This window comes from Callorhinus ursinus, unplaced genomic scaffold (genome assembly GCF_003265705.2).
Source record: "Callorhinus ursinus isolate GAN/ISIS: 27379988/994484 unplaced genomic scaffold, GSC_fseal_2.0 scaffold11, whole genome shotgun sequence".
Lineage (NCBI taxonomy): Eukaryota > Metazoa > Chordata > Mammalia > Carnivora > Otariidae > Callorhinus > Callorhinus ursinus.
This window is the reverse complement of record NW_027397073.1, coordinates 20772811-20787594: the sequence shown is the minus strand read 5'-3', so window position 1 is coordinate 20787594 and position 14784 is coordinate 20772811. Positions and strand designations below refer to the sequence as shown.

At 38.5% G+C, this 14784-nt stretch overlaps 1 protein-coding gene across 2 annotated transcripts in view; it reads left to right on the top strand.

Annotated features, from left to right (window-relative positions):
• The window catches only part of DCC (DCC netrin 1 receptor), a 1171073-nt gene that overhangs the window by 1132195 nt on the left and 24094 nt on the right, over window positions 1-14784 (top strand). For both annotated transcript variants that reach the window (XM_073898173.1, XM_073898172.1), the window contains one exon: window positions 5126-5338. In XM_073898173.1, coding sequence (XP_073754274.1) covers window positions 5126-5338 — 213 coding nt within the window. The remainder of the gene's footprint in view (window positions 1-5125; window positions 5339-14784) is intronic.

The following is a 14784-nucleotide window of genomic DNA, read 5'->3' as shown; positions in this document are numbered from 1 at the left end:
GTGTTTTTCTTTGTGGTTAAGCACTACAGATTTATTTATAGCTGTGGTTAGAGTCTCATGTGCCACTCTGGTGCAGGACTTTGATAGTAGAGCAGGCTGCATATATGAGGTGACAGAGGGGATACTGGAAATCTCTGTACCTTTCACTCAGTTTCACAGTGAACCTAAAAATGAATGAATGAATGAATGAATGGATGAGTAAATAAATAAATGAATAAAAGAAAAATTTAGTCTCTTTAGTAATTTTAAAAATTTTGTTAACTTATTTAAAAGTAAGGATTATTAAATAAAGGTAGTTATACAACTATAATATATAATGTAAACATAAAATATATAATACAACTATTATATAAAGTTATATAAATAAAGCATTCCTAAAGAGTGCTTAACTTAATTTTTGAACTTGATCTAAAAATCAAAAGGCATGGACATACGACTCCTGGCCAAAATTTCACAGATTTTTTAAAATATATATTCAGTCATACATCAGGTAATTTTTGAGCAGAAGGAATGTGCAGTGCAAAAGAAATAGGCACAAATATATGTTTCCATGTGGTGGCTTAGTAAAGGAAAAGAAATAAGCATCCTCTTTTCTAGGAAACCAAATATTCTCTAAATCACTGTCAGAACCAGTTAACTTCAGCCATTTAGTATCGGTTTCTAAATGCCTTGGAGACCACTAAACATCCCTGTTCTTTCTCAAGCAGAAAACATTTCATGGCTCTGGCTGGAGATGTCTTATTAGTCACCTTGAGAAACAACGAAAGTCACACATAGGAAAAGAAAAATTTGTGCCAAATGTGGAGACTCTCCTTCCTCTGAAGTTATCTGAAAGAACTTTGAGTTGCACAAGAAATGAATCACTAAAACTCTGCTCCCAAAGAGCTGTTCCTTTCTGAAAGTCACAAATAAAGCTGAATTTCTCTCCTACCATTAAGAAAAAGAAAGTTGTAGGATCTTGTACATTTGCATTACACACATTTGGTGATCTACTAATAAAGATTTATATAGTGGACAATTACCTCCTCTTCCTACTAATAAACTGTAGTTCTGCTCTTAGCCTCAATAGGCAAACTCCCTGGGGAAATAAGAAACAGTGCCATATTTTGAAAACTTCGACCAATAGATAGTCTTGAGGCCCAATTTCTACAAGTCACGATAAACATTTTCTCATCCTCAAAACAGGTAGATACCAGAGGGTAGATGATGTTTACCATTCCTTTCAGTTTGGGTGTTGTCTTAGTGAGAAGGCTGGTCAACCTCACCCATGTTATTTTTCCGTCCTCACTCTCCCCCAGATTGGAAATCAAATAATAAATGGGACTGGACCTAGATAGAATCATGGGCACAGTGGAGTTAATGAATTTCTCTCTAGGGTCTATGCAAAAATCCACACTGTCAGGAACTGGGGTTACTCAGGAATATTGCACAGTTGTTTGTTCTGAGATTAATGAGTGAATTGGGTTCCTTAAGTGTTCATGTCTCAAAGTCTTTGCGTAGAGTTGTCGGCATGCTATATTTCTTTCAAATACTACAATTTGAGATAGAAGAAAAATCCTCATTTCCATTTTTGCAATATTTTTGCCAGTTATTCTATAGCAATTATTTATGTGTTGACATTAATTATTTTATTTTTTTTAAAGATTTTATTTATTTATTCATGAGAGACAGAGGAGGAGAGAGAGAGAGAGAGAGAGAGAGAGAAGCAGAGGGAGAAGCAGGCTCCCAAGGAGCATGGAGCCCAATGCGGGACTCAATCCCAGGACCCTGGGATCATGACCTGAGCCGAAGGCAGACGCTTTACCATCTGAGCCACCCAGGCACCCGACATTAATTATTTTAGAGTGCCTTGAAATTTGACTCTGCTGTGTAATCATATGCTATTTGTACAATGGCTTCCCACTATTTCATCATTTGAAAACGAGTGCCTTGCCAGCACTTATTTGATTCTCCCTTTCCTTTCAGAATTGCAGGAAGACTGTGCTTGCTGGGCGAAGGGAGGTTTTCTTTGCTTTCCAAGTTCTGAAATACCATGTCACTGAGCCAGTTTGTTTCACACAGGTGTCCTGACGCTGACGACTAAACTGGTCAAAGGGCTCATCTGATGTGAGTGAGGGCTTTGCTCCCGGGGAGCCATGGCTATTGTATTTAAGAGCTTTGAGTGCCTCAATTATCAGCCAGTTCTGAAAAGCATTTCTTTTGCTCCCCATAAAATATAAGAATTATGAAGTGACTATGGAAAATGGGTACCTTGTCCATTGTATTAGATATTAATTAAGCAAACTTGTCATTTTTGAACAAAATAGAACTAGTCCCTTATGGATTAGTGATGTATTTGGTCTCCCATTCCCACCTAGAACATTAGATTAGGCACTTTCCTTTCCACTATGTGGGGTACTAAGGATTGATTTTGCCAAAGAGCTGGTCCATCTGTGTGGAGCTACCATTACTTCCCTCAAATGTGTTCCCAGTGGGAATCATGGTGACCACTGGAAGACCTGGGGATGGAGGACTAGTCATGTGAGCAATGCCATTAAAGAGAATAGGAATGGGAGTGACCCCCAAACATTCCATGATGTCATCAAAATTCCTGTGAAACCTGAGGTTTTTGAGAAACTAAATTTTGGAAACCTAAAAAAGTGCATGTCAATTTTATTAAGCCTAATGTCACAATAATATTTTAACATAGATCTTTTTCATTTCAAAAATGTAGAAAAATAGAAAAGGAAAATATGAAGGAATAAAGAAGCACATCACACAATATATCATTTTTTTAGTGGCTAAAGCAGTTTTTAAAATATGATATGGATTTATTACAGTCCATCTTCAATAAAATTACTTAGGGCAGATTTCTGTAGAAAATTGTGAAATTTCTTTCCCTGGAAAGATATTTTTAATATGGTGGTATGGACCTGTAATAACAACTGGCCCATTGGTAATGAAGAGGGACCCAGACATAGGTTCCTACAGACTCTTCTCTCTGATCTAGAGCTAAGAAATACTGTGTTGTTATTTGGATATTGGCCATTGGTCATTTTCTCCTTTAGATTAAATATGAGTCCATAGTAAACTGGCATAATTTTCTTTGCCTATAAAACTATACTGTCAACAATCTAATTATGCAGTCTTTACAGTTTTTATTTATATATTTGTTTGTTTGTAATCTCTACACCCAACATGGGGCTGACTCAATGACCCTGAGATCCAGAGTCACATGCTCTTCCGACTGAGCCAGCCAGGTGCCCCTAAAAATATAAAGGAAAGAGAAACAGGTGTTCTGGTACTCAATCAGGATTGCATAATTTGAATACAAGAACACCTGTTTCTCTCTCCTTTATATTCTTCTTCTTTTATTTTTTTAAGATTTTACTTTTGAGTAATCTCTATGCCCAAAGTGGAGCTTGAACTCACAACCCTGAGATCAAAAGTCACATGCTGTACTGACTGAGCCAGCCAGGCGCCACTCGCTCCTTTGTCTTCTTACAAGCAATTTAGCTCCTTATAAACACCTACCTGAAGCCCCTATCCCTTCTGCCCTTATCTGAGAACCCACATCACCAGAGATTTGCCTTAATGTTTTCCTTGCAGCCCCACCTTTTAACCTTGATCTTTTGCATGCATGTGCCCCTCCCCTCCATGATAGGACTTCCTAGCTTAGAGACAAGGCACTTCTGAAAACTCCTCTTGCCAGAGTTCTATCCAGTTTGCTGTCTTGATTACATTTTCTTTGTTTGAAGAAATCTTTTATCAAGTCTTTGCTTTTTTACTAGCTCTGGTTGCTAGGTGGCTATATCCTGTCCTCGGCCAACCCTATGTCTCTCCTGCCTCTGTCTTTGGGTGGGGTAAGCCAGAGTCTTCTCAATCACCCAGAGGATCTCTAACCCTTTCTGAATATAGAAAAATGAGACTTAATACCAAATACCCTCCGAAGGCACATTTCACTTCTGCATATCTTTAATATAATGTCTTGATCTTTTTGGTATCTTTAATCTCTACTCCCTTCAGCATTATCACATTTTCTTTCTAGCTCCTCTGCCCTTTGCTGACCTCACTGAGCCTCCCAGAGAGTTGTCTCAAAATTATCTCACAAACTAATTATCTCAAAATATTTCCTCGTTAAAAATTATCTTTCAAAAGTGAGATATAGTATCTTCTTTCACTGCCTTTTTTTCCACTTACCCAATAGAATTTTCTTTCAAAAATAAATCATCAGAAATATCTTATTTCATCAACACCTATACCGCCGATGCAGCTCTTTGCACTTACAGTTTCACCTGGACCTGTTGATTTTGAATACGAATGATAAAGTCAAGTCACAGTGTTCTTATCATAAGAAGCTGCCTTGCCAATATTTTAGTCCCACTCAACTGTGTTCTCTGGAGAAAAGGTGTTTCTGTATACGGAGCTGTCCAAATGCCCAAAGGTGATCACAAATGACTACAGGAAACCTCTTCAACTATAGTAATCTGACTGAAAATTACAAGATTTGCTACCAAAGAGGAAAAATTACAATTCTGCATTCAGGCAACTTGTTCCAGCAAAGTCATCTCTCATATAACTTTTAAGCTGGATGTGCTTCTTTTTTGTCATGGAAGACAATGATAGTGGCTATTACCTGTATCATTTTATTAGCAATGCCCTGAACACCTGGTAACTCTGATTTGTTTGACAGTGGACATGGCATGTTTCAATCGCAGAAAAAAATTGGCATATTGGCATATTGGCTAGTAGATAATAATGTAGCTGTAGCTGAGTTTGGGATATTGAATTTCAACGGCATTGCTACTTATGAAAGGAGAAATAACTCTTTTTTCTTGCTTCATCACTTATGATTACAGGGCCCTGCCAGTTCAGGCAACAGAGTCGATGCTGCTGTGTATATTTTACTGTTCTTCCTGCGAGATAGATCCCTGTCTTGCTGGATCTATTTCCACTGTTTAAAGGGGACGTGCTATTATATCCCAGAAACATATGAACGAAGAGGAAGGAGAATGTTCATAACTTGAAGAAGAGATTGGCCAGATCCTGACTTGTTTCTCTAAATGGATCCAGCGGCCCTGCAGCTGATTTAGGGAAAGCAAGCCTTGTCCTGGAATAATGAATGGTTTTCTTGTCTCCATTGCAGCGGTGAGTGAAGGACCAGCCACCCAACAGCCACCCATATTGCCCCCAGCACAGCCTGAGCATCCCAGCAATGAGGAGGCACCAAGCAGAACCATCCCCACAGCCTGTGTTCGACCAACTCACCCACTCCGCAGCTTTGCTAATCCTTTGCTACCTCCACCAATGAGTGCAATAGAACCGAAAGTCCCTTACACGCCACTCTTGTCTCAGCCAGGTAAATGCCCATTTGTTCACGTTTAAAATAGTTATCCTCTGTGCCTCTCCTTAAGTACATGAGGGTTCCTGCGAAGGCGGGATGCAGTATGTCTGTCACCACTCTAGGCCTACCCAATGTGCTCCTGTCTGGTACCGATGTTTGTGGTGCAGCTCGTGAGTATCTGCCTTGGCAAGGACTGGCTGGTTATAGGTGCCTTTCATTCCTTTGGAAATTTGTTCATCAGTCCTGAACACTGCTGGAAACATTCCTGGTTCTTTAGTCCGCCACATGGATCCTAGAATTTAAGGCTAGACACCAAGACTAGAAGTAAAGATAACAAAAGTCTGAAAAAACCACTTTTTAGAGATATGCGTGTAATTCCATAATTCTGCTTTGTGCCTTTCAATAGTCATCTTCCAGAGGTCCTTATTTCCGAGTTCCAGGGTCAGAAAGGGAAAGAGTGCAACTTCTTAATTTTAGAAATGACAAAACAAAAACTTAGACAAGGAGTAACATCTCTATGGTAACTGTGATAGTGTGATTTATGAGAAATACGTATTTGGTCATTCAGATGATCAAAATATAGTTTTCATTTATATTAGGTCTTCCTGCACAGTTTCTGGGTACTCTGGAGCTCACAGCTGCCAAACCCTTAGAATTTCCTTAGTGATAAGGGGATAAAGGTATCTTTAGTTATGTTAATGAACGTGACTTTTGGTGATTTTTGTTTGTTTGTTTGTTTGCCTATGAACATGACTTTTGGACAACCCCCTCAAGGGGGGGGGCTGGTTGCCAGGAAGACCAACTACAAGATTAGAGAGTTGGAACTTTCAGCCCCACCCCCAACCTCCTGGGAGAGGAGAGGGGCTGGAGCTGGAATCTACCAACAACCAATGACTTAGTCAAGCATGACTGTGCAATGAAACCTCTGTAAGAATCGAAGAGGCCAGGGTTTGGAGAGCGAACAGGTTGGTTTACATGTGGAGATTTGGAGAGAATGATGTGACTAGAGAGGGGATGCAAACTCCATGCCCTTTCTCCAGACCTCACTCTATGTATCCCTTCATCTGGCTGTTGATTCGTATCCTTTATCATAGCCTTTAATAAATTGACAGACATGTTTCCCTGAGTTCTGTGAGCCACTCTAGCAAATGAATCAAACCTAGAGAGGAGGTCGTTGGAACCACCAGTGTGTAGCCAGGAGGTCAAAAGCACAGGTAGCAGCCTGGAGCTTGTGACTAGCATCTGAAGTCGGGGGTAGGCGACAGTTTTGTATGGCCAAATCCTTAACCTGTGGAATCTGATACTATTTCTAGGTAGATCATATCAGAATTGAGTTGAATTCTGCTGGTGTCTGAGAACTGGTTGATGTTGGTGGGACAACCGCCACCCCCCAACACTGGAGTTAGGAACACTAACCTTAAAGAATGCCTTTCTAAGAAGATCAGTTGGCAGAGATGAGAACCAGAGTCCCCTATTCCCAGTGCAGTGTTCATTTTTTCGCCTCAGTTGGTATCCAGTGATGCTAATCTGGAGTTCCTCTTCGTTTCTGTTAGGGATTAGGGGGGAGGAGGGAGGGCAGAGAGGGAGAGAAGAAGAGGAAGGAAAAGAAGAAGGAGGAAGAGCAACAGATCGGATAAAAAGCCAATAGATAGATATACATGAAGAACTATGTAGTGCTTAAAATTATTTGAACGATTAGAATAATTCTTAACAGCCTCAATATGCTTGATATCTTTGCTATCTTATGCTTGATAAGCATAAGATAGCAAAGTTCAGTGGTCCCAAGTAAAGAGAGCACCGGTGATAGACACAGCTGGATTGGCCAGTCTGTCATTTGGCAATTATGTGTAAGTTTCTGTTACTCAGAAAGTAACAGAAAGTAACAGCTGCTATAGTCACTGTATTAGTTCATAAGCCTCATGATGACCGCAAACACCAAAAAAGATACAATTGCAGTTATGAATATAATCTTAATATTAAGAATGTTTCTTGTTCCTGGTACCATATTAAGTGATTTGTGTTCATGCCCTCTGGTGTTCTGCCTTTCCTGTGGTGTGTGGTACAGATGCTCAGCTACCAGCTAACCCTGGGAGGTGGAGTGGAGCTCAGGGAGGATGTGGGATTCCAGACCTTGGGATGTATGAAGGAGGTTTCTCTGACACATAGGTTCAATGGACTTTGTTTCACAGGAAATAGCTCTTCTAACCCAAAAGACACCCACACTAGGATTTAAAGCACATCTATATTGCCCAAACCCCTCTCCCCATCTTCCACATCTATACACTCCACACACATTATGGGCAGAGTCTGCTACTTTATAGTGCCCTGAAATTATGACGTCTTTGCTAATTGAGACAAGGACAGTTGGAAGCAAGAGAATTCAGTTAACGAAATTCCCATGTCAAGAACTCACTGCCTGGTGATTTCTGGTTGCACTGTTTCCCACTGCAGTACCAACCAAAAGAATAGACCTTGGAAATGACTGGTATTCAGCCCTTTATTGAACATGGATTATATGCCTGGCATGCTTCTGCAGACTTGTAACATCACATTTGATCCTCAGAGCAACTTTGGGAGGTAGCTGCTTTCTTAGCCCCGGTTCATGGCTACGGAAACTGTGACACAGTTAATTTAAGTAACGTTTATGTCTGCACAACTACTGACCAATGCATCTTCTCCCGCTCTTTTTGCCTATAAGAAAGCACAGGTTCTGAAATGTTAGGAACTGGTTTGCACCTGTTAGTTTGTGTCTAACTTATTTAATGACAAAAACAAAGATAGGTTTTTTTTTTTAAACTTACTACATCAAATCATCCCAAAACTGATAAAAAGAAAAATGAGAAACATCTGAAATAATTTGAATTGAGGAATACCATTTCCTCATAAGCCTTCCTCACTCACATTTTAATGAGGTAAGAGGTTTAACTTTTATGAGGAAGAACACCAATTTTATAATATGAAAAAACTAATGCACCAAAGTACTTTATACTGTTAACTATTGTCTCTAGTTGGAAGTAAAGATTAACTATGTTATCATGGTGAAAAAAAAAGATGAAAATAAAATCCTGAAGTCGCTTTCATTTAAATGAAATTTTACCATAGCAGAAATATTTGCCTTGGAATACAACATTTGGAAATCAACCCATGCTCCAGAGAACTGTGGTAACAAAGAACCCTAATTTTAGAAAGAACATCTGACAATAGACAGAACAAAGCACTGGCATTTGTTATTTACTACTTATTGTTTTCTTCCAGTTACAAATAATAGGAAAGCGACCTTAAACAAAGTCTGGCACAATGTAGCATAAATAAGTGTATTATGTCTTTAAAAGATGGGAAATTGAGCCCTTTCTGCTGTCTCTATACCCGTTCTCTCAAAAAATAAGCATATCTGAAGAACCATTCTCTGATCTAATGCCATGCAGGCAAGATCTCATTTTCTTTTATTTCCATTGTACAATTAAGAGCCTTCTTTTTATTAACTGTCTATCTCATTTTAACTATCATTCTTGTTTTTAAACTATTTCTTAAAAACCATCTCTTATTTTATATTTTCCAGTATCTTTGGGTTTTTGGTTGATTATATATTTTTCATGGTTCTCCTTTAAATGCCATCCTCCCCCACTCACCTTGAGGCATATCCTGCCATCACTTTGGAATTATTAAATGCCTTTCCTTTTCATGTTTCTCCTTCATTGTCTCCCTGTGATTCCTGTTCATTTCATAATGTCTTACCTCATGATTTTCAAATAAGTTCTCCCTGCATTGCCTCTGACACATGGTAAATAGTATGCTTTTAAGAAAGGGCTGATGTTTACTTATTCTAATAGAAAAAGAAAATTAGCAGACTGACAAATGTATTAGCTGTGACATTAACTACATGCTTCTTAGCCTAAAAGATGAAATACTTAGAGCTTTCAACAAATTTTAATTCTAAGAAAATCATTACTTTAGTCAAACTGATTGATGAAGTAAAGTCATTCTCTTGTTGGCTTAAAAAAATACCTCAAATAATTTTACTTCAGATTTCACAATAAAGGACTGAGTAATTTCTAACGAATTTATCTTTACTTACTTCAAGTAATTACTTTAGAATATGGTAATGTGAGGCATTGCTGTAATTTTTAAAGATCACACCAAATGAGAAGCTCCTTCTGCTTTGAAACCGCTTAAATTAGGATCAATGAAGAAGCTCTTTCCCTACTCATATAACTGTGTGTGGTTTTTTTTAAAGGCAACATCATTGATCTGTGCCTCAGTTGAACTTCCAGTAAGGCATGCGGAGCTGTGTTTGCAGGATGTGAGGTATAGGGCAGTGCATAATACACAGTAACTGTTTCCACGGAGTTGGGGAGATTTTTGTGGTATTTTTATAGTGAGTGGTAATTTGAAAGTCAGCCGGTTGTCATAACGACTGAAATTCTGCCTACCTGAAAACACAGATTCATTCCTTCATTTTTTTTTTTTATTTCCACCTGCCCAGTTAAAATTTAGCTTACTAGACTAGAGTACTTTATGGTGTTTCTTACAATTTCATCATCCGCTCATGATAAGGTAGTTCCGTTTCTTAATGCTTCACAGTGAATAACTATGCAGTCTTTACCCATTTCAGGGAGGCTACAATCACTGCACTTTGCAAATCACAGATGTGGACATAGAAGTGATTTGGCTTCATCCCCTTTCAGGTTAAACAGAAAATGTTTGATGGAGTGTTGCACTTATGGCATTATAGATCTGACATAAATTCTACAAAGGGCCAAGAGAGGGTGGTTTTTTTTTTTTTCTTCACTAGTGAAAATTCCTTTTAGCTGTGAAATGATCAGCTGCACTTTAAATGAACCTGGATTAGGAGACCATTTGTCTTCTGAGGCTGTAATTCTAAAGAGAAAGAAAATGTGACCTCTTAAATAGTGACTTTTATACTAAATAGTGACTGTTTTACATCAGCCCCCTGGAGTTCTTGCATCTTTGTAAAGGGGCCCATGTGCTTTATTGTCCTCCATTTACACATTGCATTTCCACACGTTTCCATTTATAAAAGCAAAAACCTAGAACATTCTGATCTTTCCAATCTTCGAGGGATCAATATGTCAGTGGACATGACAAGACCAAAACTCATTTCATTGTACTACGAAATTGAGTTTGATTTTCCCTCTGCAAATTGTGGCATGTGCCTCAATTTGTCTGAGGACTGAGGACAAGGAGTGGGCGGAGGTGGCTGGACAGTGGACAGGAAAAGCATTTGACTTATATTTTATGGCTGGTTGGGAAATCATGTGTTCCTGCTATAACCCGATCTTTTTGACAGGCCTCATTTCAGTAAATATGCTATCACACAAAACTGCCAATAAATTACTATAACACATTAATACAATTGCATTCCCTGAGCCACTTGTAGGCCACCATTGGGGGTGTTCATCAAGGATACCACAGGAGTGTTCCATTCTGCTGAAATCAGTCACAGGGAGGTCATGGGAGATCAGACATCCTTACACAGGTGAAACAAGAGGGTCACTTTTCAGGCCAGTCAGGTCAAATAAGTCATTGGCACAGCCAAGTAGGAGAGATACGTTGATTTGACGTTATTGGGGCCCCAACCACTAATCAATTCTGATGGGGAAAATGACACTATCTCCTGTTACATTTCATCTCATATGTAAGATCATCTGTGTTTTCGTTGGTTTCGTTTCGTTTCGTTTCGTGTCTGTAGGTAGTTCCTTGAAGTTGTCCTGTCCTCATTCCTAACAGATTTTTTTTGACAGATGAAATCTAATTTCATTTGGTCTAGTCATCCTTAATTATCCCTTAGGAAAAGTAAGTCAAAATTGCCTTATATATCACCAGTGTTTATGACTCTGGAGCTACTTGGTGTTTTAATAAAGTACTATTTCCTCCAGGATGGGGTTCCAGTACTTAAACAGGAAAGAGCTCTTCTAATTGCCTCACAGGGGGAGAAATGATTGCTAGAAGAAACATTATGAGTAAGTCACATGACTGGCGTCTCATTTATAAATGACAAAACCAAAGCCTAAAAGACTAAGCAGCTTGCCCAAGGTCAACAATTGTGCTAATGGCCAAGTTAAAAGAATTCAGAGAAATAGAACGTTGAAGAGAAACAAAGGATTTTATTTAACTTTTTTGTGATGTGAATAGTTATTCTTAGATCAACCTCTCCCTCCGCACCCTATAAGAGAGCTTCTAGGATGATACTAGTTATTAAATAGCCTCCAGAAAGAATTGTTTCATGGAAGGTAGTTTGAGTTATTTAGCTTATCAGTTGAATAGATGTTTTATTCCTTCATGTAGGCTAGATGGAGGAAAGAAGTTCTAGCAAGAGTAGTGACTAGCCAGGGATTCAGGACTAGCTCCTATCTGCTTAAACTCACTTGTCCAACCTGCCTATGTCCCTCTGCAGGACAGTAGGGAGCCAGGGAGCTGATATATGTTGCTTTTCAGTACCACACACACACCACAGGTCGCCAGGGCTTTGGAGTCCAGTAATAAAAATAAAGAATAGAAGGAAATGTAAAATGAAGATAAAAGTTAAGGCACATAGACTATTACTCAGATTGTGGTTTAGAGAATGTCAGGGTCAATGAGCATGAAAAACAAACAGCTGATATTTCCTTAGAACTGCAAAAATCTATTGGGAGGAGGGAGGACAATTGAGTCAAAATCTGAGTCCTTTCAGAGGACTTCTGCTAGATTAAAAAAAAAAATAAGAGAAAATATTTCACCAGAAATGGTTATATCAATATATAAAATTGAGGTTAATTATCGACTTATTCCAGTTAAACTCTGGCATTAAAGTATTGAGTTGCCACCTATATAATCATAAGAGAAAATGAAAAATATCTATTTTCAGAACTTTGTTACCAAGTAGACTACATAATTTGAAACCTATGATTTAAGAACATCCTTGGATTTTACTGAGGAGTGGGTGGCCTCATGGGTGCAAAAGAATGACAAGGAAAAGGGTGAGCAATAAGTTGTTTTCAAAGAAGCAAACATTCCTTTCACATTTCCTAAGAATGTCATAGGTCACATGGTTAACTTCTGCTATATAAATTTTGTTTTTTATGAAATATCTTGAGGATCAAAGTGTCCTTTTTTTTTAAACAAGCTTATATGAAATTAATAAGGTTAAGGCTCTGGATTTTGCCACCTTTTATAGTTTATAAAGGACATTTCCAAGTGAATTCATGCCTAGCAGAGAAGTAACTGTAATCACCGTCAATTGATGCAGAGCGAGACATTCAGAGAGGGTGAATAACTTATAACTTCTCTAGGATCACATGTCATTATCCTTGGGACCTTTACATAAGCCACAGTGGGCACTCAGTAAATATTTGTGGAGCTGATCAGAATAGAATAATAAAGGTAAGAGCCAGAAATTGAATTCAGGTCTTCAATTTCAAGTCGAATGATGATTACAGGTGAAGCAAAGCAACTTGAGAGTTGGCAAAAGGATTAGACAAGCCGAAAAAATTTCCAAAGTCACAACCATTTGATCCTAAAATATTATGTTCTGAACTATGAATAACATCTTATTCCAAAGCTGAATTAAATTGCATCGAGTGGAAAAAACGATAATGAAGCCACCACCCCTGGAAAACCTATTCACTAATTTAACATCCATACTACAATGGAGAATGGCATCTGCTTTATTCATAAGAAGAGGGAGTGCAGCTCAGTGGAAAGAGAGTCCTGGGTCTTTCCATTATGCCAATTTGGGAATTAATTTTCTTCCCCCAAATCCTACTTATTCTCATCTGTGAAACTTGATAGTCTTCCATATTTAAAGATGAATGAAACATACAAAATTCTAGCAGTCTTAATTACTGCAGAAACGAGAGTGGATATTCTCTCTGTATTTTTTCTTTGCTTTGTGAAAAAGTCTGAGTAAGAGAAGGGGTTTCACTCAAGTAGATTCTGAACTTCATAGTGTGCATTGTCAACTAGTATCAGGGTTCAGTTGCTTTGGGAGCAAGGGGAAATTTTGAAACAAATAAAAAGTGTTCACATAAACCTCTGTGTTAATGGACTACTGAAAATGTGTTGTGAAAAATCGAACACACTGAAAACAAAAAATCTCTGTGATATTAAAATAAAGTAAGAAAACCATTGTTAAAACCATTTAGAGCTCTACTCCTTCTGAATGTTTATAATGTTTATCTTACTGGTAGGGACTTAATGGAGAATTCAAGTGCCCTGTTAAACATCCTGTGTACTTCCTAGCTAGGGTTGATGTTCTTATTACCAGGGTCTTTTTATTTACCAGAATGTCAAGGCTCCCAGGAAAGAATGCCTTTATCTTTTGTGGTAAAGGGATTGTAGCAAGCTGCTTCTACTTCCTTTCCTTCCTCCTTTCCTTCTTCTCCTGCTTCTTCTCTCTCTCTCCTCCTTCTTCTTTTGGTGAAAAACAATAAGTAAGCCCTATTGATTTCAAACTGAGAGACATATTACGACATAATTGCAGGTAGAGGCTTACAGGAATTAGGAATAATGATATTCGCAATGACACTCTTCACGTCTACTCCAAAGTGCCCTTCTTAAACATCATTCTTTCACATACCCCATCCTTTTACCCAGCTGTTTTTATCTTTGTACTTCTGTGGTTACCTGAGCCACGATTTTTTTTAATAGAAATAGCATATTTCCAGCTATAATAATGTGTTGACCTAGACTACCTTTCAAGGTTGAGTTTGCTAATTTAAACTTGAGTTTCAGTCAGTGTTGCATGTAAAATTATAGTTATTTGTTTGTTCTCTTTTCAGCTACTCTCTAGAGTGGTGTGTCAGTTAGTTTATAGAAATAGGCTGCTTTGTGTACATGATCTGAGCGGATGCCTACCCCAGTGCAGGACTAAAGGCAGCACAATGGGGCCATGTGATGAAGAATATACCCAATCTTTCCAGTCTCTTCTCTGGCAGGAGCCACGTAGGACTAAAAGAGCATTTACAGGAAGAAAATAAGAAAACTGTAGGACCCAGCTTCCTTGCTCATTGGCTCAGTTAGCGTCAAATAAGTCATTTAACCTCTTTATGCTTCCATGTCTCACAACTATAAATGGTGAAAATAAAATCTAGTCTGGAAAGGGTTTGTTCATGTAAAATGAATTATACTAGTTAAAAATGTTAGCACTGCATCCAGGAGCTTCTGATTTGATATAAACTGGAGACCACATTGCCTTATAAATTGGGCCTGATGAAGTCTGCAACACCTTATATTCAGAAGCTGTAGGATCATGTGGAAGGGGGGTTAAAAATAAATTTTAATGGTTTAGTGGCTGGGGAGACAAGATCTAACTCCAGAATGTTATATTTCACCACCAGTGTACGCACCAGAGAGAGGTCAGCCCTTGCACAAAGACAGAATGGTGAACAGACGAGAGCAGAGTGTCTGCTCAGAGTTGTCTGAATATTGTTTCCTGAGTCTAGAGAGAAGCATGGCCTCTTCCA